General features: G+C 45.3%; 1 protein-coding gene across 1 annotated transcript in view; it reads right to left on the reverse strand.

The window, feature by feature from the left end:
- LOC137436645 (actinia tenebrosa protease inhibitors) overlaps positions 1-23,686 on the reverse strand; it is a 107,735-nt gene that overhangs the window by 58,584 nt on the left and 25,465 nt on the right. Inside the window, exons 5-7 of the mRNA XM_078768805.1 lie at positions 21,378-21,425; positions 21,104-21,277; positions 18,215-18,331 (exon numbers count right to left, since the gene is read on the reverse strand). Coding sequence (XP_078624931.1) covers positions 18,215-18,331; positions 21,104-21,277; positions 21,378-21,425 — 339 coding nt within the window. The remainder of the gene's footprint in view (positions 1-18,214; positions 18,332-21,103; positions 21,278-21,377; positions 21,426-23,686) is intronic.

Genomic DNA, 23,686 nt, shown 5'->3' on the forward strand with positions numbered 1-23,686 from the left:
GAAGCACAGCTTGCACAGCTTCAAAGCTTGAAAGACGGATGGAATTGTGCCACCTGCACAATAAAACAGGTCTCACAGTTCACTCCCAGGCCTACAAGGACCACATACAACACTATAAAGATGCCCTCTCCCGCGCCCGCTCCGCCTACTACTCTCAAATTATCCACTCTGGCTCCGGAAACCCAAAAGCACTCTTCTCTACAATAAACAAACTCCTCAGCCCCCTGAACACCACCACCCAGTCATTCACAATAGACAACTGCATCTCCTTCCTTTCTTTCTTCCAACGCAAAATTGAAAACATCTACAACAGCTTGACCACCGCCGCACCCGCTCCCCCTCAAACCACCTGCCCCCCCTTATCCTGCCATCCCCTGTCTCAATTCTCCCCAGTCTCCCCTACTGACCTCTCTGAACTCCTCATCGGAATGAAAACTGCCACCTGCACTCTTGACCCCATCCCCTCCAGCTTTGTCAAGGTCTCCCTTCCTGCTCTCTCTCCACTTATCATTGCAACAATAAACTCCTCCCTGTCTACAGGCATCGTCCCACCATCCCTCAAAATTGCTGCTGTTACCCCCATTCTGAAAAAACCTGGACTAAACCCTGACACCCTAAATAACTTCAGACCCATCTCCAACCTACCATTTCTGTCAAAGGTTTTGGAACGCGCTGTAGCCACTCAACTCAAACATCACCTCTCTGCCAATAACCTGTATGAAACATTACAATCCGGATTCCGCTCCAACCACATTACTGAAACTGCTCTCCTCAAAATCACCAACGACCTTCTCCTCTCCTCTGACGCTGGCAACCTCAACATTCTCATCCTCCTCGACCTCAGCGCCGCCTTTGACACCATCGATCACACCATCCTACTCACCCGACTTGAAACCACCTTTAACATTACCGGCACTGCCCTCTCTTGGATTAAATCATACCTCTCTGACAGACGTCAGTTCATCTCCATCAATAACTGCAAATCCCCCACTGCTCCCCTCCCCCAAGGTGTCCCCCAAGGTTCAGTTCTTGGCCCCCTCCTCTTCATCCTTTACCTGTCCCCCCTCGGTCACTTAATCCGCCGTCATGGTCTCCAATTCCACTGCTTCGCCGATGACATCCAGCTTTTCATCTCCACCAAGTCCATCTCCACCGCCACCCACTCTATCCTGACAAACTGCATCACTGAAATAAAATCCTGGCTTCAAATCAACTTCCTCAAACCTAACTGTGATAAATCTGAAATAATCATCATTGGCTCAAAAACGCTCACCAAGTCCACCCATAACTTTGCCCTCAACATCGACGGTTTCCCAGTATCCACCTCCCCTCACATCCGGAATCTTGGCATCATCTTTGACCAAACCCTCTCCTTCGACAAATACACTAAACAGATCACAAAGACAGCCTTCTTTCACCTGAAAAACATCGCCCGTCTCCGTCCATCCCTCTCCTCCGTGGCTGCAGAAACCCTCATCCACGCCTTCATCACTTCCCGTCTGGACTACTGCAATAGCCTCCTTTATGGTTCACCCTCAACAATCACCAATAAACTCCAATACATTCAGAACTCCGCTGCCCGTCTACTCACCCATTCCCGGACCCGTGACCACATCACCCCCGTCCTTTACAAGCTTCACTGGCTCCCCATCTCCCAGAGAATCCAGTACAAAGTCCTCCTCTTGACCTACAAAGCCCTCCATAACCTGGCCCCATCCTACCTGGCTGACCTCCTCTCCAGACACACTCCCACCCGCAACCTCCGCTCTGCTGGTACCAACCTCCTGACCCCCCCCCCCCCCATCCGGACCAAATTTAGATCCTGGGGGGACAGGGCCTTCTCCATCGCTGCTCCCACCCTCTGGAACTCGCTACCTCACACCATCAGAGACTCCTCCTCACTCACCACATTCAAAACATCACTCAAGACCCACCTGTTCAACACTGCATTCAACATTTAACCCACAGCATTTAACCCCTGACTATCTCCTCTCCTTCTCCCTCCTTTGTGCTTTGAATATTTCCCTATTGATTCTTCTTTTTTTTGCAATTGTTTTTATGTTTTGCTATGCATTATGTTTTGCACTCTGTCAAAGCGTCTTTGGGCTTCCTGAAAAGCGCTATATAAAATAAATGCATTATTATTATTATTATTATTATCATTACGTCAGTGATGTCTTTACGATGGCTGACTTCACCGACCGACATTTTAATTTACTCGCTCACTATGGGAGTGGCAGGAAGGGTCGTTCCTCTTTGGGGTATATAGATTATAGTCGATCTATGGTTGGGTCTCGAACATTGGGTGTGTGTTCATTTACCAAGTTTCTTGTGGAGAGATCGCCAAGTGGTTTAAGCATTCAAGCAAGCACTCCATTCAAAACCCTTAAGGAACGGCTGGCTTGGCAAGCGCTAACTATCTGCTTGGTAAATGAGCACACCCTGGTCTTCCTCCCTTTCAGTTTCATGTTAAACAGCAGGAAAAGTGGGTTTCATTGGTGGTTTTCAAAACAAAACCTCAATTGGTGAGTTTCAAAAGGCCGCTACGAAAAACGGCACTGTAGCGGCAGGAAGGGTCAAGTTTTTTACCCAGCCCTGTGGGGTATATAGATTACTGTAGATTTTCGCTCAGTTCTGCAAAATATAACTTACCTCACGGATGTCGGGATTCGTCCAAATGTCTGTTTAATGTTATAAACTGCATTAACGACTGTTTATAAAGCTCATCACATGAGTTTGTGGTTTATATTTTACAAGCCCAGCTACGGCGTTACAAAGTTAGACTTCCGGTCTTGTTTTTTTTGTTTTTTTTTACCTCCGCCACCAAAGGTGGATGGAGGTTATGTTTTCACCCCTGTCTGTTTCTCTGTTTGTTTGTTTGTCTGTCCGTTTTGAACAAGATGTCTCAAAGTTGTGGATGGATTCAAACAAAATTTGGCAGAGAGGTAGCATATGTGACAAGGCCTAAATGATTCGATTTTGGTGAAGTACAATTTGTTAAGTGATTCTTCACCTTTGAGTGATAATGATATTGCCAAAAATGAGGTGCAGATCAGTGTATGAAAGACTAGTACCTTTTGGTGATTGCTTTGATTGATTTTGATTAACAGTGATTCTGTATTGTTATTTTCTGCTTTACTCTGAGATACAAAACGTAAACTGTTCACCAGGCGGAGGTATGCTCTCTACTGAGTGCCCTTCAAGTCCTGGTGATGACTCGCCTGCTCTCCACGAGGGACACAGTGGAATCTTTAACGTCCACCAATAAATGCTGGCAGTTTAACATTCCTCCGAGGGACGGCACACACACTGATGCCTTGTCCTGTGTGTGAAACACCGGGATGACAGTGTAAAGACACTCTCTGTGACTGCATGATAGATCCTGATCGACACAGGAAGACCCACACCAAAAGTTTTCAACCTTATAAGAAAGAACAACTGTGACTGAGCCTTTTCACACAGTGATAGCTGTTTATCTCCCACTTAAGGTCATTGGAAATAGGTATCCCGAAAAAAATCAAAAGAAGTGACAATCTCAACTTCAGCATCGTGAATAACCAAGGGTTGAATGGGACTTTTGTTTTTCTGAAAGTCGACAATAATTACCCTCGCCAGAGGAGAGGGTATTTTGTTTGTCTGTTTGTCTGTTTGTCCGCACAGAATAAATATCATTTTCTCTGCAACCGTTGGTCCGATTGACAGGAAATTTTCACCATAGGTGCAACTCCACCTGCAGAATTTTTAAATATAATTATGACGTCCTCGGTCAAGTGGTTCGGCCGCCATCTTGGAAAAACCAAAAAGCTTAGCACCTCCTTATCTCCGAAAGCGCTGAATAGAAAAAAATGAGACATGGCTCATTGTAAATAACTCTCCATGGGGAATAAAATATGTGAATGATGATGTCATAGGTGCCTCCATTATGACGTCATAATTCGACAAGTACAAAACTTCATCCTCCTATCAAGATGAAATTGCTTAGGTGCCATGTCGGCATCAACTGGTGGAGAAAAAAAGAAAAATATGACGTCATCGGTCACGTGGTTCGGCCGCCATCAAGGAAAAACCGAAAAACTTTGCACCTCTATATCTCCGAAAGCGCTGAATAAAAAAAAAATTGAGACATGGCTCATTGTAAAGAACTCTCCATGGGGAATGAATGAATGAATGAATGATCGTTTTAAGGCCATTTTCCCCGCTAGAGCGGGGGTTAGCCTTGCGGGCCCCATGACAATCATGGTTCCCTGTTTGAGGCAATGTTTTTATGGCCAGATGCCCTTCCTGACGCCAACCCTTGGTCACACTCTTACGATGCGCAGGGATACGGTGCACCTATTCTAAGCCGGGGTACACATCGGGATATTCATTCCAGCAAGCTGGTACTCAATTTGCACGACCTCAGAAGGATGACAGGGTGAATCAACCCCCCTGGTGTTAATTCAGCGATCGACCGGGATTCAAACCCAGGATCCTAGGAATCCCAAGCCAGCACCCTAACCGCTAAGCCAACACCAGGCTCCATGGGGGAATAAAATATGTTAATGTCATAGGTCCTTCCATTATGACGTCATAATTCGACAAGTACAAAACTTCAAATTTCACCATTTCTTGAGCATAATCTTGGAATAAATTAGTTTAGAAAAAAAAAGATGACATCATCGGTCACGTGGTTCGGCCGCCATATTTTTTTCACACAAAAGCCTTAAAAACCACTGAAAATACATCCTGGCGAGGGTTTGCAATCTCTGATTGCTCTTTTTCTTGTTTCCTTTGTCTTTACGATGGTTAGTTCGAGATTGTTTGAAGAACACCATTCCACAAGTTTTTCGACTTGATTACGGTGATCACTTTCGTCACAATTGAGAATCAGGCCAGCAACGGTCGTGTCATCTGCAAATTTCAGCACCAGCGAGCTATCAGATGATGCGACACAATCATGAGTGAACAATGAATATAACATCTGGGATAAACCACAGCTCTGAGGTGCTCCAGTGTTCAGGGTGATTGTCTGAGAAATGTTGGAACCAATTTTGACCACCTGTGGTCTGTCTATAAGAAAATCCCAAATCCAGTTACAAATCGAACAATCAAAACCAGGTGCATCGACTTTAAAATAAAGTTTGTGAGGTGAAATGGTATTGAACACAGAACTGAAATCCAAGACAAGTAACCTGGCATAGGTGGATGTACGTTTATCTAGAATCGAGATGGTTTAACATGTGATGGAGAGTGAGTGATACAGCACCAACAACAATGATTACAGCGATAGGCAAACAGATGAGAGTTAAGTGAAGGAGGAAGAACAGATTTCAGGTTCTGCAAAACTAGACGTTCAAAAGATTTCATAATGATGGATGTGAGCGCAACTGGTCTATAATCATTTCGGCAACTCACTGTGGAATGCTTTGACACAGGGATAATTGTGCACCGCTTCTTTCCTATAGTATCTCCAGGCGCTGCATGACGTCATCGCTGGGCACAATCGATGACGTCATCGCTGGGCACCGAAGAGGGCCCGGCAATGACGCGCACTGAAAGGGAGTACTCAGTTTTCACTCCGGTTTTTTATTTTCTTTTTCTTGTTTGTTTGTTTTCTTGTTTTCTTTGTTTTCTTGTTTGTCCGGGCGATATCCCAGCTATCCTTTGAGCTAGGAATATGAAATTTTCGCAAAATAATGAGCACGCGCTTTTGAAAAAACGGTTTTATGTATATATATTGTAACGATTTTGAGAAGTGTGTAACGAATTTGAGAAGTGTAACGGTTTTTGAGAAGTGTAACAATTTTGGAGGAAGTGTAACGAATGTGAAAAACGTTACAATGTGAACGTTACAAAAAGTACGGTAACATCCTCGTAATGTAAATAATGGTCGCAACCGTCGTCCTAGTTAATTCCATGAAACTTACACGCAGGTCACGATATATCTTTTAAATAGTGTATTTCCTTATTCCATGTAGGCTAAATATGTGTTTTCCCACTAGATTGACTTTGCATTGTATCAAACAAAATAAGCGTAGGCCCTTCCAATTTCCCCAAAACCTCCCTTCCAATTGCCTTCCGCATTTTGGGCGGTTTTCTTCAAACCACCATTGGCCACGAGGTAGGGTTGGGGAAGAAAGGCGTGTCTCCACCTCGTCATAAGAGGGAAGGAGTGAACCAGCTCTAACAGCCAATCAACACCGCGGTGAGCGACCCGGTAGGCGTGCCCTGGGAGCCGGCGGCTTGATTTCGCCCGAGGTGATAAAAGCGACTGTAAGGGACTGCTTTACCAGATGAGCTGCGAGATGACTTGGAGAGGCCTTGGGAGATGAGCAAAGAGACTGCACCAAGAGGCGGTGAGATGCGAAACGCTCCAAGCCAAAAAGGAGAGGTACTCGGCAAGGAAACCAGCTTTGGAGAGACGCGCTGAAAGGAGGGAGACGGCCCCACCCCAAGAAGAGGAGCAGGTGTGCCGAACCAGCGCGTGACGTCTACCGCAGTGGATACACGACGGAGGGTGTCCCGCCAAAACCGCGAGGAATTGTGAGCTGCGGCCTCCCGACCTTGCCTCCCTCTCAAGCAGTCCATCTCAAGCCCTACCTGCCTGCAATATCCCCTGTGTAAGTGTGAACGTCCTGTCCTACTCGTTTGTCTTGGGGCTAAGTAAAAATGAATAGTGTAAGTTAACGATTCGCTGTGTTACTGCTTCTTCCATCCATTGCTTGTGTGTGTATAATAAAATCTGTTCTTCCTCCGTATTCTTCTTCTTCTTCTTTTTCATTCTCTTTCGGTCGCTTTAGAGATTTCCCGATTGAATATCTGTGGGGCGATCTGGTCAACGTCGGGTGGAATCGGGTTTTAATCAGGGAGTAACTGTTCGGACGCGGTTAAATACACCACCGCTCGGTCAATATAACATCTAAAACCCGCGTCTGTAACAATATATTACATATATATATTGTTGCGGAAACGGAGTACGGCACTCCCCTTAGCGGGGGGTTAGTCCCCCTTCTATTTTCACTGGCCGTCTCCGCTCCTGAAGCTGCCCAGCTCCCTCCAGGGAGGCAGGTGAGCAACCTCGTTCGAGACCGCGGACAAGATGTTAATTGCCGAGCGGATTAGCAGCCGCAGCTCGAACCGTTAACAGAAACTAAACCGATTCTGAACGTTGGCCAAATCGTGCCACAGGTATTCAAAGGGGGAAATCACAAAGACGATCGGATGTGAGGAAACCAGAAGGTAAGGAAGAACAAATATAATTTATTACTAATATTTACAAGTCAAAAGAAACCAAGGAGGAGGAAAAATACGAAAATAATTTACAGAAGAAGAAGAAGACACAGTGCAATAATAGCTTATCTAAACAGGCTTAACTTATACCCCAGACAACATAAAGGACGGACGACAATCAGCCTTACACGGGGAATGATGATAGGAATGAATGGCAGGAGGTGGATGGCTGGACGGACGAGGAGGTGGGATCACAAGGCGGGAAGGATGCGGGTGGTTGGTATGATCGCGTGGCTCGAGGTGAGCCTCCTCAATCGTATCTGCACGGCGGCGTTGCTTCGCGGCCGCAACTGCCGTCAATGCTCAAAGCTGCCGTGGTCAAAAGCTGCGGTGGATTCCGCTGCGGTGGACTCCTTACTCAGTGGTTCGTGGGAGCTTCCTCGGTCATCCGCTGGTGGGGGCTTCCTCGGTCATCTCCTTCCTCACTCGTCTCTCGTGGAGGGCGTCACGCCGCGGGTTATATAGCCACGCCCTACCAAGCCATGACCACACCTTACCAAGCCGTGCCCACCGAGTCCTGGTTGGGCGCAAGGGCTTCCTGGCTCCACCTCCTGATGACGAGGTGCGGGCCACACCCGTACTGTAGCTCCTCCCCCTTCTTCTCCGAGGCTTGACCACGTGCGTAATGGAGGCAAAGGCGCTGACAATGCGAATGGCAATGACGCAGTTGGAAATGGAGGTTTTGGGGCAATTGTAAGGGGACCTATCTTATTTCAATTCGATGCAATGCAGAGTCAACTAATGGGAAACAGAGCCTTATACTAACATAGAATAAAGAAATAACTATTTAGAAGGGTATATGGTGGCCTACGTGCTTGCGATGGATTAACTAAGAGGTTTTGGGGCAATTGTAAGGGGATCTATCTTATTTCAATTCGATGCAATGCAGAGTCAACTAATGGGAAACAGAGCCTTATACTAACATAGAATAAAGAAATAACTATTTAGAAGGGTATATGGTGGCCTACGTGCTTGCGATGGATTAAATAAGAGGACGACCTTTGACCTTTACACTACGGAGGTATTTACAAGGAATCATTACACTACTTACAGAGGGTGATATTTACACAAAAAAAAACACAGGATTCTCAAATCCGCAACACTGCACCCTCATCCTCTAGGCACGTCCCGGGCCTATAAAACTTTAACTTAGTGTGGCACGTCGGTGTAGTTCCCTCTACAATTAACCTGACCCTGAGTGTGACAGTTTTAAAACACAAATAAGTATGTCCCTCTGCTGCATTGCACCCTGCCTAACAGATTCACGCCCACAGGATAACCGAATTGCGGAATGGTTCTCAAACTAAACATGTGCGGTGGGGAGCATTATTTACAAGTGACGCTGATTGTATTTACAAAACGCAACCCAGGACCTGTGATTGTTCTTTTGGGGGAGGGAAAGACAGCCTGCGCTGCATCGATGCACCAGCACCAACAAAGAGCACCATAAAGCACCATAAAACCCCATACAGCACCATAAACGCACCATAAAGCCCCATACAGCACCATAAACGCACCAGTCAGTGCACAGTCACCACAGTTCAAAAAAAATAAACAAACCCCTGCTGGTGGTCTTTCTCTTTGGCTCCCTCTGCTGGCCATTGTTCTTCCTGATGTTGTCTTTCTTCTTCTTCTTACTGGCGGCCTACTTGGTGGATATAAAGCACAAAACATGTCCATTTTTATTTATGGCCCACAGGGGCCGACTATGGGTGGTTCACCTGTGGGCTTGGTGCCACCTCACCGGGTCCGCAAGCAAGATCTTGGGCCATCGTGGCCGGTTCCAGCAGAGGGGCCATGCCCCAACCCGTGGGGTCCATGAGTGGTGCTCAGCCACAGACATGTGGTCCATAAGTGGTGCATCGATGCAGGCAGCTGGTTGCGGGGGTTCGGGCACACAATGGCGGACTCCCGCACGCTCCCCTCAGTGCCCAAAGCGCACGATCCATGGGTTGGGGAAGGAAGACAGAGAGGGCAGGTTAGCGAGGGGTAAGGGCGCAAGGGTACACATCAATAAAGGCAATGCCAGGTGAGGTGTGCCTGGAGACCGAGCGGAGAAAAGCTCGTCCCTACCGTACGTCACCCCACCCATCACCTGTTCTACCCTTGCCCTTACCCATATTTACAAAAACCTACACATTTACAAATCCGTCACTACGTCTCGTCCTCCCTATATTTCCCCTATACCAAATTCGTCACAATCCCATTAATCAAAAATTTGCCATCACCAATTCATCATCAATCCTCATAAGGAAGGAGAGATGGAACAACAACACAATGTCACACCCACGTCATGATGCGTCTCACATTCCAAACATTTGCACAAAAAATAATAATAACATGGCATGGTGTGGAGTTTCGTCACCTCAGGTGAGTGGATTTAGATGGTGCGAGGAGATTTCAATCCTAACTTCTTTCTAAATGACTTTAATACACTTTACACTACCCGGGGTCTTTCCCTGCCAATCCATTGGCCATCTTACACTCTATGCGGTTTTAAGAACCAAATTCCCATTGACCAAACTGTGGTGCTTCATCAATTTGGGGTCTCACTCCCCCGATTCAACTCCCTGTGCCTTTGCACAATTTCAGGACTGGGTCGTGTGGCTCTCCCAGCAGGTCTACCCACCTGCACACCTCCACCACTGCAGTTGCCTCCGAGCTTACCTGCTCCTTACCCTAACCTATCTACCTGGGGAAGGCCCTCTGGCGCTCTCCCCACTCGGTGCCCTCTGGCACTGGGCTACCCGGGTCCGTCCTCCGGATCCTCGGGCCCCATCCACAACAACTACCGGCTCCCAGAGCCCACCTGCGGCCTCACCTGGCCGACATCCTAACAGTGGCGGAGTGCCCATTTAACTACACACACTAACAGGCCACACGCCCAGCCATTTCCACGACACTAATGCACCCATCCAAACACCATTCTTCCACCACGCACCACAGATGCCAATATCCAACCACAATTTACCTACTCCCTCTACCTAACTCTTAAACTACCCTCCCCGGGTATTCGTGATGGGGTCCATCCTCCCCATACACACCTTCGCAACATCCACTCCACTCCACAGTTTCCACCATACTCACTCCATACCATCCATTCCATACTCCATATATTCCAGACCATATATTCCATACAACCATGCTCACCTGTATTTGCACACCTGTGCCATCACTCCTGGTGCTTCCTGCACCCTCCTTCCTCCAGGACCATTCGGTCAACACCACACACAATCACCATTACTCACTCATACACTGCTCCATACACCTTCGATTCTCAAACACACGGCATCATCTGATCTAACTACTCCCCTCTGAAACTTGCGCTTCCCAGTCGCCCCTTATACTACTGCGCTCCCTCGTCGTTATAATCCAAACTAATCTACCTACGTCCCCACTACCTGTATAATGTTGCTACTTACCTGTACAGTTACCTATGGTCATGTCTAAGTCCCTATACATTGTCCTAACCCTCCCGGGCTAGTTTTCCCTGCCAAACCCCATAGCTATTGCTCATGTGCCCCCTTTGTGAGGGATGGCAGAGTTGCCATCCCACCACATCGGGCATCTCCCACTATCAATTTGGCCCATCAAATTCCAACCAAACAAAATTTGCCAATCACTGCCAATCATTCTACCAATCATCAATTTGCCAATCATCAAATTTTGCCAATCACTTCTGCCAATCCTATTCACTATTCTAAAAATTTCGAATCCAAAACACTATTATCATCACAGTCCGCTATATCTGAGCCTCGGTGCGTCGTGACATCATTAAAACTCGGCTTCGCAAAGCTGAGCAATGAATTCGGGTGGTTTGGTCACCTGCAGGTTGAATCCGTCCGGCATTCGGTTCAGGGGAGGCGGTTTGGTCGGGCCGAGATTCCACGCACCATCTCGGCGTGGATCCTTGCGGCCTCCGGCCCGATCTCGCCCGGTCGGAACCCCGTCCCCGCAAGGGGGCGCCGTTCCGATCCCTCTTATCTGTCCTTGAACAGGACCGGTCGCCTTGCCCGGCTAGGCCCGGACTCGACCGTGCGGGGCGGGGCCAGGCCCGAATCGGCAACGACGTTTCGAAGAGAAGCGACGCGGCACCGATCCGCGCCGGGCCTCACATCCAACAAAGCGCACCGCGCCCCGAGTGCTCGCCTCGGCTATCCGTCGCCCTAAACGCTGCTCCGGTCCACGTCGATGCCTTACTCGCATGCTCACACGCACACGCGACCCTTTTCATGCTCACCAAACCCGGCGTTCCAATGCCGCCCGTACATTCCACACACTCCGTCCATTTCACCACCGCACTCCCTGTTACACACCACATCTCTCGCGCACACTCGCCGTTCGCACACTTCCTTAACACACCTCGCGCACCGTCTTGCGCACTCTCCCTCGGTACGTACTCCGTACCACTCATGGGGGTGCACTCTTGCATCCACCCACTCACGCGCTTCAATGGGCTCTCCCACACCCGCGCCACAACCAACTCAGGTGTGCTTTCTCGCACACTCTCGCCGTCCATTCCAGGTGTGCATTCTCGCACCCGCTCCTCCACCAACTCACTCTCCGGGTCACTCTCACCCTCGCACGTACACTCCGACGTGCATTCCTGCTCGCACTCGGTTTTACTCCCACACTTTATAACCCGCTCACTCTTTGACGCACACTTTTTCCTCACATGCGTGCCATTCGCTTTAACACAGCACACAAAGGACCTTCCACGAACGCCCGGGTGCTTTCGCGATCCCAAGCGCGCGACAATTCTCTTCGCGCCAAACACTCTGCCGAAAAACCTCTTAGCACCATACACAGCACGACTCACCTTTGGGATCCTCTTCTCCACGCGCACCTGCAAATCTTTATAAGGATTAGCAAGTACGGCATCAGGATGTGAACTTAGACTTTGTGCACAATCCATTTCTCCCTTCAATTCCCGGGCTACCTCCGTCGTCTTTTCAATTTCAACTATACCCACCACTACTGCTTTTTCTTTATTCACCTCGACGACCGCTGGCTGTATTAAAATTCCCTCTACCTCAACGGTCGCCGGCTTTTCCATACCCCGGGTCGCGATCTCTACACCCGTCATTTTACCCGCGCTTTCCTCCGCCTCGCTCAAACAGCGCTTCTCGACCTGCTTTACCTCGTCGTGCACCCCTGGGACCTGCTCGCTCAACATGCGATCCATGGTCTCCCCACATTTTTGTGCGCTCTCCCCACATTTTTGTATGCTGTCACCCATTCTGTCCCCAACTTTGCCGATTCGCTCCAATTTGCTTCCTAGCCTCCCGATTCGATTTCCCATCTCACTTAACCGGTCTCTCAATTGCTCACTGGTACCCCGTGCTTCGTCCCTCATTGCCCCCAATTGCTCACTGGTACCCCGCGCTTCGTCCCTCATTGCCCCCAATTGCTCACTGGTACCCCGCGCTTCGTCCCTCATTGCTCTGATTTCCGCCCTTGATTTGTCCCCCTGCAGGTTCAGGGACGCCTGCATTTGTGCCATAAATTGCTCCATGAGGGCCTGCATTTGGACCATCCCCATTGGTGCAGCGGGCGTGGCTGCCGCAACCATGTGTGAGCCGCCATTTTGTGCGCCTCCAACCTCGTGCGTGGCGTCGCCATTTTGTGCGCCTGAAGCCTCTACAACCACATCCTCATTGCTCTCCTCTCTCTCCCCCATATACCTTTCCCTGGGGTCCTGGGTCGACTCTAAACCCTCTAATTCTCCCACCGGATTCCGGTCGCCTTGATTATCCATGGCACGATTTTTAAATTTGGATGTTATAAAATAGAATTTTGGGCCACTCGTAATTTTGAGTGCGCTAAGCGCACTTCAGGTCGGAATCCCACTCCTGACACCAATTGGTGCGGAAACGGAGTACGGCACTCCCCTTAGGGGGGGGGTTAGTCCCCCTTCTATTTTCACTGGCCGTCTCCGCTCCTGAAGCTGCCCAGCTCCCTCCAGGGAGGCAGGTGAGTAACCTTGTTTGACACCGCGGACAAGATGTTAATTGCCGAGCGGATTAGCAGCCGCGGCTCGAACCGTTAACAGAAACTAACCCGATTCTGAACGTTGGCCAAATCGTACCACAGGTATTCAAAGGGGGAAATCACAAAGACGATCGGATGTGAGGAAACCAGAAGGTAAGGAAGAACAAATATAATTTATTACTAATATTTACAAGTCAAAATAAACCAAGGAGGAGGAAAAATACGAAAATAATTTACAGAAGAAGAAGACACAGTGCAATACTAGCTTATCTAAACAGGCTTAACTTATACCCCAGACAACATAAAGGACGGACGACAATCAGACTTACACGGGGAATGATGATAGGAATGAATGGCAGGAGGTGGATGGCTGGACGGACGAGGAGGTGGGATCACAAGGCGGGAAGGATGCGGGTGGTTGGTATGATCGCGCGGCTCGAGGTGAGCAGCCGCCGACCCTCCTCAATCGTATCCGCACGGCGGCGTTGCTTCGCGGCCGCAACTGCCGTCAACGCTCAAAGCTGCCGTGGTCAAAAGCTGCAGTGGATTCCGCTGCGGTGGACTCCTTACTCAGTGGTTCATGGGAGTTTCCTCGGTCATCCGCTGGTGGGGGCTTCCTCGGTCATCTCCTTCCTCACTCGTCTCTCGTGGGGGGCGTCGTGCCGAGGGTTATATAGCCACGCCCTACCAAGCCATGACCACACCTTACCAAGCCGTGCCCACCGAGTCCTGGTTTGGCGCAAGGGCTTCCTGGCTCCACCTCCTGATGACGAGGTGCGGGCCACGCCCGTAATGTAGCTCCTCCCCCTTCTTCTCCGAGGCTTGACCACGTGCGTAATGGAGGCAAAGGCGCTGACAATGCGAATGGCAATGACGCAGTTGGAAATGGAGGTTTTGGGGCAATTGTAAGGGGATCTATCTTATTTCAATTTGATGCAATACAGAGTCAACTAATGGAAAACAAGTACACATACATTCAAAGTACACCGCCCCATGCCAAATAATTAAATATGCTGCAGCGCGGCATTGCCGGGGCACCTCAGGCGCCCGGCAATACCGCAGTGCAGCTCATTGAGGCTGCATTGGGAGGGAGAGGTGTACACTAATTGATTGATTAATTGTATAATTAAAATCAATAAAAGATTATCACAAAATATTTTCATAATCAATTGGCTAATCGCATAACTAAACCACGAGTGCTTCATCCGAAGATGTATCTTTTAGAAATTTAATTAAATAAGTCATTTATAAAAAATTAAATAATTAATTGATTACTCAATAAATAATTAATCGATTAATCAATAAATAATTAATAGATGAAATGATTAATCAATAAATCAAAAATATCCTTGATAGCCACATCACTTGGTCACTCATGTCCAAATATTAGCTTCCCAGATCAAAAGGTGCCTGAGATATTGGCCAAATGAGAAAGAAAATAAATAAATGCTTAATAATGAAAATAAATAAATCATAATCATAAAAAAATTAAATTATTAATCAATTTGGTCAGAGAACACATAAACTACCACTATTTCATCAGAATCTGTAACTTAAAAAAAAAAATTTTTTTGTCATTAATCGAATAATTAAATAATTAATCGATTAATTGATTAATTAATAAATCAAAAATATCCTTTGCAGCCCAATCACCTGGTCATTGGCATGTCCAAATATCAGCTTCCTAACTCAAAAGGTGCCTGAGTTAATGGTCAGAAGAGAAAGGAAATTTGATTAATTAAATAAGTACTTAATTAATCGCTAATAATGAAATAACTCCTCAATTTATTGGTTAATCAAAAAAAAAAAATACCGTTTTTGACAAAGGACTTGCTCACTATTGTGCCGAAATTTCAGCTTCCTAGCTTAAAGGATGGCTGAGATATCGTCCGGACAAACAAACAAGAAAGCAAGAAAACAAGAAAGAAACCAGAGTGAAAACTGAGTACTCTCTTTCAGCGTGCGTCACTGCCGAGCCCCCTTTGGTGCCCGGCAATGACGATTTGCAATGCCTGGAGATGGCATAGGAAAGGAGCGGTGTACAATAGAGCCTTATACTAACATAGAATAAAGAAATAACTATTTAGAAGGGTATATGGTGGCCTACGTGCTTGCGATGGATTAACTAAGAGGACGACCTTTGACCTTTACACTACGGAAGTATTTACAAGGAATCATTACACTACTTACAGAGGTTGATATTTACACAAAAAAACACAGGATTCTCAAATCCGCAACAATATATATATATATATATATTTTTATCAATTAATTGATTAATTACTCAATTATTATCGATTTATTAAGTACTTATTTATTTTCTTTCTCATCTGGGCAATATCTCAGGCACCTTTTGAATTAGAAAGCTGATATTTGGACGTGAGAATGACCAAATGATTTGGCTGTAAAGGGTATTTTTTATTCATTGATTAATCAATTAATTCCTTGATTTATTTTTTTAAAGTTACAGATTCGGATGAAACGGTGGTGTTTAGGTATTCTATTAGCGAAATGATTAATAATTTTATTATTCCACCATTACTATTTATTTATTTTTCATTATTAATGACATTTCTTTTCTTTCTCATCTGTGCAATATCTCAGGTATATTTTGAGTTGGGAAGCTGATATTTGGACATGACAGTGACCAAGTGATTTGGCTGTAAAGGATATTTTGGATTTATTGATTAATCAATTAATCGATTGATTCATTGATTAATCAAACAATTAACTATTTTTTTAAATCAACTAATTCATTATTTAATTAATTTTCAAAAAGTTACAGCTTCGGATGAAACTGGTGGTTTAGGTATGTTATTAGCTAATTGATGAAGAAATTAATTATTCTACGATTATTATTTATTTATTTTAATTATGCAATTAATCAATTATTGTACACCTGTACCTCCTAATACCGTCTCTATGTGCTGCACGGCAGCATCGCCGGGCGTCAAAGTCTCCCCGGCAAAGTCGCGAGCTGGAGGATATGTTATTGTTATATCTGTACTTGTTTTGGACTTTTTTTAAACATGGGACAAAGTGACCAGTTGAAATGAAAAGTTAAAATGGGCGACAGTTCATCAGCACAAGCCCGCAGCAAGCCGGGGCTGATACGATCAGGACCAGTCGCTTTTCTGACCTTCAAGTTCATCAGAACATGTCGAATGTGGATGTTGGTGGTGGTATGTGTGGGTGGGAATAGAGGAGGATAGGGTAAGAAGGCGGTGTCATCAAGTAAAGAAGGAAAGGTGAAGCAGGCCGAGGGTGGTGCTTTGGGGTTGTAGAGAAGGAAGAGAGGGAATAGCCAAATTTTGGAGACTTTGGAGAGAAAAGGAAAATGAGGTTGTCGGAGAAGCAGCAGGGCTTATACTTCTCGTCATTTAAAAAATAAATATCAGACAGCTGGGCAATTGTGAAGTCTTATTTGAGACAATTTCATATGAATTCTCCCTATTTTCACTTTTTAAAATTTTTTACTCACCTTGTATCAAGCAATCACTCTACCTTTGTCATCTTGATCAGCTTCATCACTTTTATTAATCAAACATCCAAGGTAGATCCATGATATTACAAAAAGGGGGATCACATAAAGCTGGTGACATGTCCTAAAAGCTGTCAAAAAATTGAAGACTTGCGACATATTTAACGATACATGGATATTTCTGGTCGTAATCCTTCTAAAAAAAATTCAGCCCGACATCTTGCTTGTTATACCTGGTGGATTCGCAGCTGTGCTTCTCCGGGGCGGCTCTCCATTAATTGATGGATCCCACGGATGGTGCAGTCATTTCGTGATTCGAGCGGCTGTTCCACGGTTCCACGACGTGATTCATCATTGGTTGTACCTGTGCTCCGAGTCAGCTTCATTGAGTGCTCTCTCAATCAAAGTGGAGCTCTCAAGAAAATGTCAGGAGAACAACGCTTGTAACCATGGAGATTTGTACGTTTCAGTGAAATTGGCATTTGCTCTCCTTTCTTCAACAGATTCCATCACCATAGTCCCTGGACACGAGAGCAAACATCCCTTCGACACCTTCTCAATGAAATATTTGTGCTTTTAAAAGCACGGCCTCAAGGTGGGACTAGAATACTCTACAGCTGGACCATGACGAACTAGAGATATGTACAAAGGTTAAACTTTTTTTCTTCGTAAAGCCGGGAAAGCATCTTTTTATCATTCCTACATTTTGATTTGGTTTATTTTAACAATATCTGCCACATGAGCACCAGCTGTCAAGTCGTTCAATTTCAGAATTCCCAAGTGCTGCTGTTTGACTTTCCAAAGATACATCTCCACTCATGGAGTACGTGAAACGGACAAGACTACACATCTCTCAGCAATGAATCTGAGGCTGGCAAGATGGCCGAGACATACAGGTACGCACACTCACCTTTAAGCTACCAAGCCTGGGTTCGAATCCAGACCCAGCTATAAAATGTCATCCTGGTGCTTCGCAGGCATGGCGATTCATCAGTGTGTGCTGTGACGTCCCTTGGATGGACCACTGGGTATCCCTACAGATATCCTGCCAGTTGGTGGATGTTAAAGACCCCACGGTGTCCTTCCTGAAGAGTAGGCGAGCTATCGCCGGCACCATGAACAAATTACAAATTCTAGCTCTAACCAAGACGTGGGTTCATTCTTAATTGTTATGGCATCAGTATCAAGAGGCAGCAATAAGAAGAAGAAGAGGGCGATACGGACGAAGAAGAGGAAGAAAAAACAAAAGTAAAGAAGAAGAAGGATTGAGCCTGAGTTACACAATGTCCTGAACCAACCACAGAATTAAAATCTTCCTGGAACAGTAACTCATCACAGTCCTTCTGATTGTTAATCTCTAAATAAATCTACGTGTTGTCGACAAAAGCGGTAAATTTCACCCCTACGTACCAGGAATATGATTATTAACAAATGCAATGGTAAACATCGGACATTGGAAGAAAAAAAAACAACCTCGTACTTCATCCAGAGTTCGACTGAGGAGAATCGAGGGAATTGAATTGATGAACACCTTTGTTCTTGCATTTAATTTTCCGACCATCTTTTGACTTTCGGCCTCAGCAGCTTTTGCTTGTTGTGGCGCGAAATATTTTTTCAGTCACCTGCAGTCACTGCGATTTTACTTGTGTACAATCAATTTGTCTAAAATAATCAATGATATCTGAAATTATAATTACATTTCAAATGAGGCATCGATATCGATTATTTATTGACGACCATGAGTTTAAATGATGACGTGAAAGCTCTAAATTTTCATTTTATAAAGGTCCACATGAATTATTTTCGTTCACCTTTATAAATTTAGAATGTTTTTTTTTTTCCCGTAACTATATTGGTTTGTGTAATGAAATGTACGCTGCATTTTCCAATGTACAGAGAAAACTATTATGGAGCGGTGTATAAAAGGTCAAATCCACTGCTCAGTGAACCTGGGTTTTCTTCTTTTAATCTCATATCTATAATACATTAAATACAGATTAAGCATTTTAATTTGTCAATTATATAAATATTACGCCGGTGTGAAGATCTTTCATTCGTCGTGTAATTCGTGGGATTATGGGTAAAATGGGCGGAACAACGTTCTGGTATAAAATGTAACCGTCGGTTTGTTCGTTGGCGCATTCCTGGCTCACATGTTGCTTGTGTAAAGCTCGCAAGTCTAACCCTAACAACTCGGTTTCTTTAGTTAATTACATGGCCCTGCATGTTGATCGCTGTTTTATTGTTGGTTTTCAGCGACTCCTGGGGTCTTCGATTGTGCGTTTTATGGTAAAAAAAAAAGCCAGCTCCGTGTTGCAGGAATGCGTCCATATTTGTCTTTTCTCTACTTGGATTCCGTTCACTCGATCTCGCTCCTTCGTGGGGCCACATCGATCCCTCGCTCGTTGCTGAGGATGTCGATGTGAAGGGTTCGTCCCTGCCGATCGATTGAGCATGTACGGACAATCTCGGGAGGCCATTGCAAGCAATGGAAATGCACGATTGTTTGCGGCCTCCTTGAAATGTGGGATGGACTGCATCGTGTATTTCCGACATTCCTTTGTGTTCGACGTGTGATGGTTAATAGCGATGTACGAGGAGCGTGGGTTCATTTAACTCCGCCACCAAAGCCAGAGGTGGATGGACGTTATGTTTTCATCCCTGTCTTTGTGAACAAAATCTCAGGTTGTGGACGTATTCGGACGAAATTTGGCAGAGATGTGGCGTATGCGACAAGGACGAAATGATGAAATTTTGAAGATCCGGATTCGGCTACGAGAATTTTCAAAGTGATTCGTCACCATTGGGAGATTGGGCCAAAAACGATATAAAGCAGGATATATCAAAAAGGTGTGGACGGATTTGGACGAAACTTGGTGGACCGGTTGGGTGTCTGCCAAGGACAAATACATTCGATTTTGGTGAAGCTCTGAATATGGATTCGGATATTGGAATTATTTAATTTTTAGTGATTCTTCACTATTGGGAGAAAGGGTCAAAAACTATACATTATGGGATATCTCAACGTTGTGGATTTTGACGAAACTTGGACAGGTTGTGTGTGTGAGACAAGGAAGAATCAATTAGATTTTGGTGAAGATCTAAATAGATTCGGATATGAATTTTTAACTTTTTTTTTTTAAAGTGATTCTTCACCATTGGAGTGATATGGCCAACCAGGTGGAGGTATGCTCTATAGTATAGAGCACGAGTCTATACAGAGTGCCGTTCTAATTGAATGCTGTGAACCAACTTTAGCATAACAGCGTGATTAAGATTGTGATCGTTTCATCAAATTGTATTCGTAGTTTCTGAGGAAATACCTTTTTTGTTTTTCTTTTTTTTCTTTTCTTTTTTAGAACCACCACCCCCATCCCCCACCCCCTCCCAAGCCCGATTTATATATATATATTAATCCCGTGAAACTATGGAACATCACAGGTGCTGAAGGGTGTGGTCAAGCTTCATCAAAATCGTGTGCAGTTTCAGAAAAGAAAGTGAATACATATTTGGGTTGGGGTGGGGTGTGGGTCAAACCTGGACCCACATTGACAACCCTCCGCCCCTACCGGAAGACGCTCTTACTTCATGCCATGAACACACTTAAGTTGCAAAATATAATTTGTAATGATGCGCTGCCGCATAAGCTCCCCAGAATTAACTCCGCCACAAAAGGTTTAGTAAGCTAAAAACCAAGTCATGACGATTTATGTTCAAGGTGGCAGAAACAGTCCATTCTTTATTAAAGAAAAATAATCAAGGAAGAACTCATAACTCTAAGTTACCCAAGAACCCAGTTACAAATCATCAAACAACCACCATTTACACACCAAGACAGAGCAAAATCCAAAAAATAAAATAAACCCAAACATTACATAAATCAGTATTTAGGAAAATAGTAAATTATTATTTTCTTCCAAAGATATACATCCAGTGGCACAAAGCAATTTCAATCGTTGGCAAATCAACTCGACCACCTTTGCCTTATAAATCAAAGAACAATTATAACAATGCTGCACCATTACCCGGTAATCATTTGTAGAAATATTTAGTCTGCAAACCATTGTGTGATAAGGCCGAGAGAACAAAAGAATGGAATGGTGAGGCTAAACACAGAAGGCTCAAAGGAAAAGAGGTATCGGACCTTTCATGAGAAGAAGCCATAAGCAGGTAATCTGGAGCTGACGGGCAGAAATTGTTTGGCATTTAAAGAGGAATAGGAATGTGCATTTAAGTAGAGTCAACAATGCAGAATTACATTTTAAAAAACCCTGGGAAGAGTCGTAGGGTTGGAGTGGGAACCCCAACTACATAAAGCACGTTGTTATTTGCTAGTTGGAGACGAGCAGCCCAGGTTGGCTCAAAAAACCATGTTTGGGATGAGGGAAGCAGTGTCGTCACTTCGTGGTTGGGGCTGTGGACGCACCGTGAAGATGCTGGTACGTTGGACACGGTTGCTGTCCAAACGGCGCAACCACATAAACAGCAGCAAAGCAGCTACGGTCGCTGCGAGGCCAGCGAGGACGACTCCCAGTGCTAGAGGATAGCAGACAGAGGTGGTTAGTTGGGAGGATGGTGGTGGTGACATTGGCATATTGGGTGTTCAGTTTATTTTGGAACTACAGATTGTCCTCACCGTGCACAATGAGGAATTTGCTCATGGAATTGTTCAATGTCGAAGATGCTGCAAATTCAGAAAGCAAGATTTAACCATCGATAATTCAGTGTCCATTTACTTTCAACAATAAACAGTTTTTCTACTACTACTACTACTACTACTACTACTACTACTACTACTACTACTAGTACTACCACCACTACTACTACTACTACTACTACTACTACTACAACTACTACTACTACTACTACGAGAGGAAAGAAGAAGGGGTTTGTTTTTATCTCGAGTGAGAAGAGAACTCGATGGAGAAACCTGAACAGCAGAATAAGGCCTGCAATTGAGGCACAATCTTTAATTCCACATCAGGTATCGTCATCGTGCACCATCTGTCCATCATGTATTTCGACCTTTCCAGCCAAACCACAAGGCCGATCCAACTGAAATTTGACAACAAGGTTCTGCCCCTGACTGGTAACGGGCATCTGCAAAGCTCGTTTCAGGCACTTGTCCGGAAGTGTCAAAATGGCGGACTTAGCAAATTCCTTCAAAAATCTTTTCCTCCGGATGCACCACTCAGAGTGCTCCCAAATTTGGGTTCGGGCCCAGATAAGCTCCAGGTGCAGTGGTCCAATTTTTACAATTCAAAACTATACTGCCTCATGCTCAAACCCAAATTATGAGAAAAACAAAATAAAATCATTGGAATTCCCAAAGTAAGTATTAACGCCACAACAGCCTTCCTCGCAAACCATTATTCTCTGCGTAAATAACAATGTCCATTGTTCACCGATGTCCTCTTTGGGATTCTGATCCATTTCATGATAACCATGGATCTTTTATAACACACGATGGTTTTATTTGTAGTGTCGTATCTCCTGCCACCTGTTGCACCATTCCAATAGTCATGTGACTGTTTTTACGCACCATTCATAGTTTTTCTTTTTGGGTGCTTTTTCCACTCTTTGGCCTGGTTTTGGCCTCGGAAGGACTCTCAGCCTTGCGGGCCGCTCAATTCTCATTCCTCGCCAAATTGGAGTTGTATCCAGAAAAGTATCGCTTTTACCAGGACGTCTTACGCGACCAAGTTGTGGATTCTACTTTTAAGACCCGAAGTTTTTCACCATACTTGCTTGCCAGAAACGTTCTTCTTTCACTCACGGACATTCCATATCTAACGTGAGGCTCGTCTGAGGCCTTTTTTAAATTTAAAATAACGGACTTTTCATCAGTTTAGTTTTCTCAATACTGCTCGCTGTTATGTTTGCTTTGTATTAGGATTCCTGAGTGGAGAGGGATTGTAGGTCACATGGTACATTGCCAAAGGTAGCTTACCAGGAATGCTCTCAATGGCACTACATATACTAACAGGGATTCACTATGAATTTCAAGCCAAATTTTCACACACATTTTTTACCTGCACCACCGAAGATGGATGGATGCAGGTTATGTTTTCACCCCTGTCTGTGAACAAGATATCTCAAAAAGTTGTGAACTGATTAAGACGAAATTTGACAGAGACAGAGAGTCGTATGTCATTGACAGAGAGTCGTTGACAGTGAGTAGTGTATGTGACAAGAACAAAATTCGATTTTGGTGAAGATCCGCATCCGGGTAGTAGAATTTTAAGTGATTCGTCACCATTGGGAGATAGGATATCTCAAAGTTGTGGACGGATTCGGACGAAATTTGGCAGAGATGTAGCGTATGTGACGAGGACGAAATGATTCGATTTTGGTGAAGATCCGGATTCTGATCTGGCTACTGGAATTTTCAGTGATTCTTCACCATTGAGTGATAGGGATAAAACCAACACAGCAGGATATCTGAAAAAGTTATTGATGGATTTGGATGAAACTTTTCCACTACTACTACGACGACTACTACTACTACTACTACTACGAGAGGAAAGAAGGAGGGGTTTGTTTTTATCTCGAGTGAGAAGAGAACTCGATGGAGAAACCATTCTGATCCATTATTTCCTGGAAATCCTGGCAGTGTCCATTTGTTTATACCTCTCCCACCCCCCCCCCCCCTTCACATGCCTCCCCCCCTTCACATGCCTCCCCCCCTTCACATGCCTCCCCCCCAAAGCCGATTTGCTTTGGTTTGGGGGGGAGGCTTCTGCTTTGGGGGGGAGGCATGTGAAGGGGGGGAGGCATGTGAAGGGGGGGAGGCATGTGAAGGGGGGGGGGGGGGTGGGAGAGGTATAAAGAGGTATAAATCAGCATCCTGGAAATCAGCTAACATTACCGCTTTACACAAAAAAGGTGCAAAAACAGATCCTTGCAACTACAGACCAATCAGCCTGCTCCCAATTATCAGCAAAG

Source organism: Myxine glutinosa, unplaced genomic scaffold (genome assembly GCF_964187855.1).
Source record: "Myxine glutinosa unplaced genomic scaffold, kmMyxGlut1.1 SCAFFOLD_521, whole genome shotgun sequence".
NCBI classification, from domain to species: Eukaryota; Metazoa; Chordata; class Myxini; order Myxiniformes; family Myxinidae; genus Myxine; species Myxine glutinosa.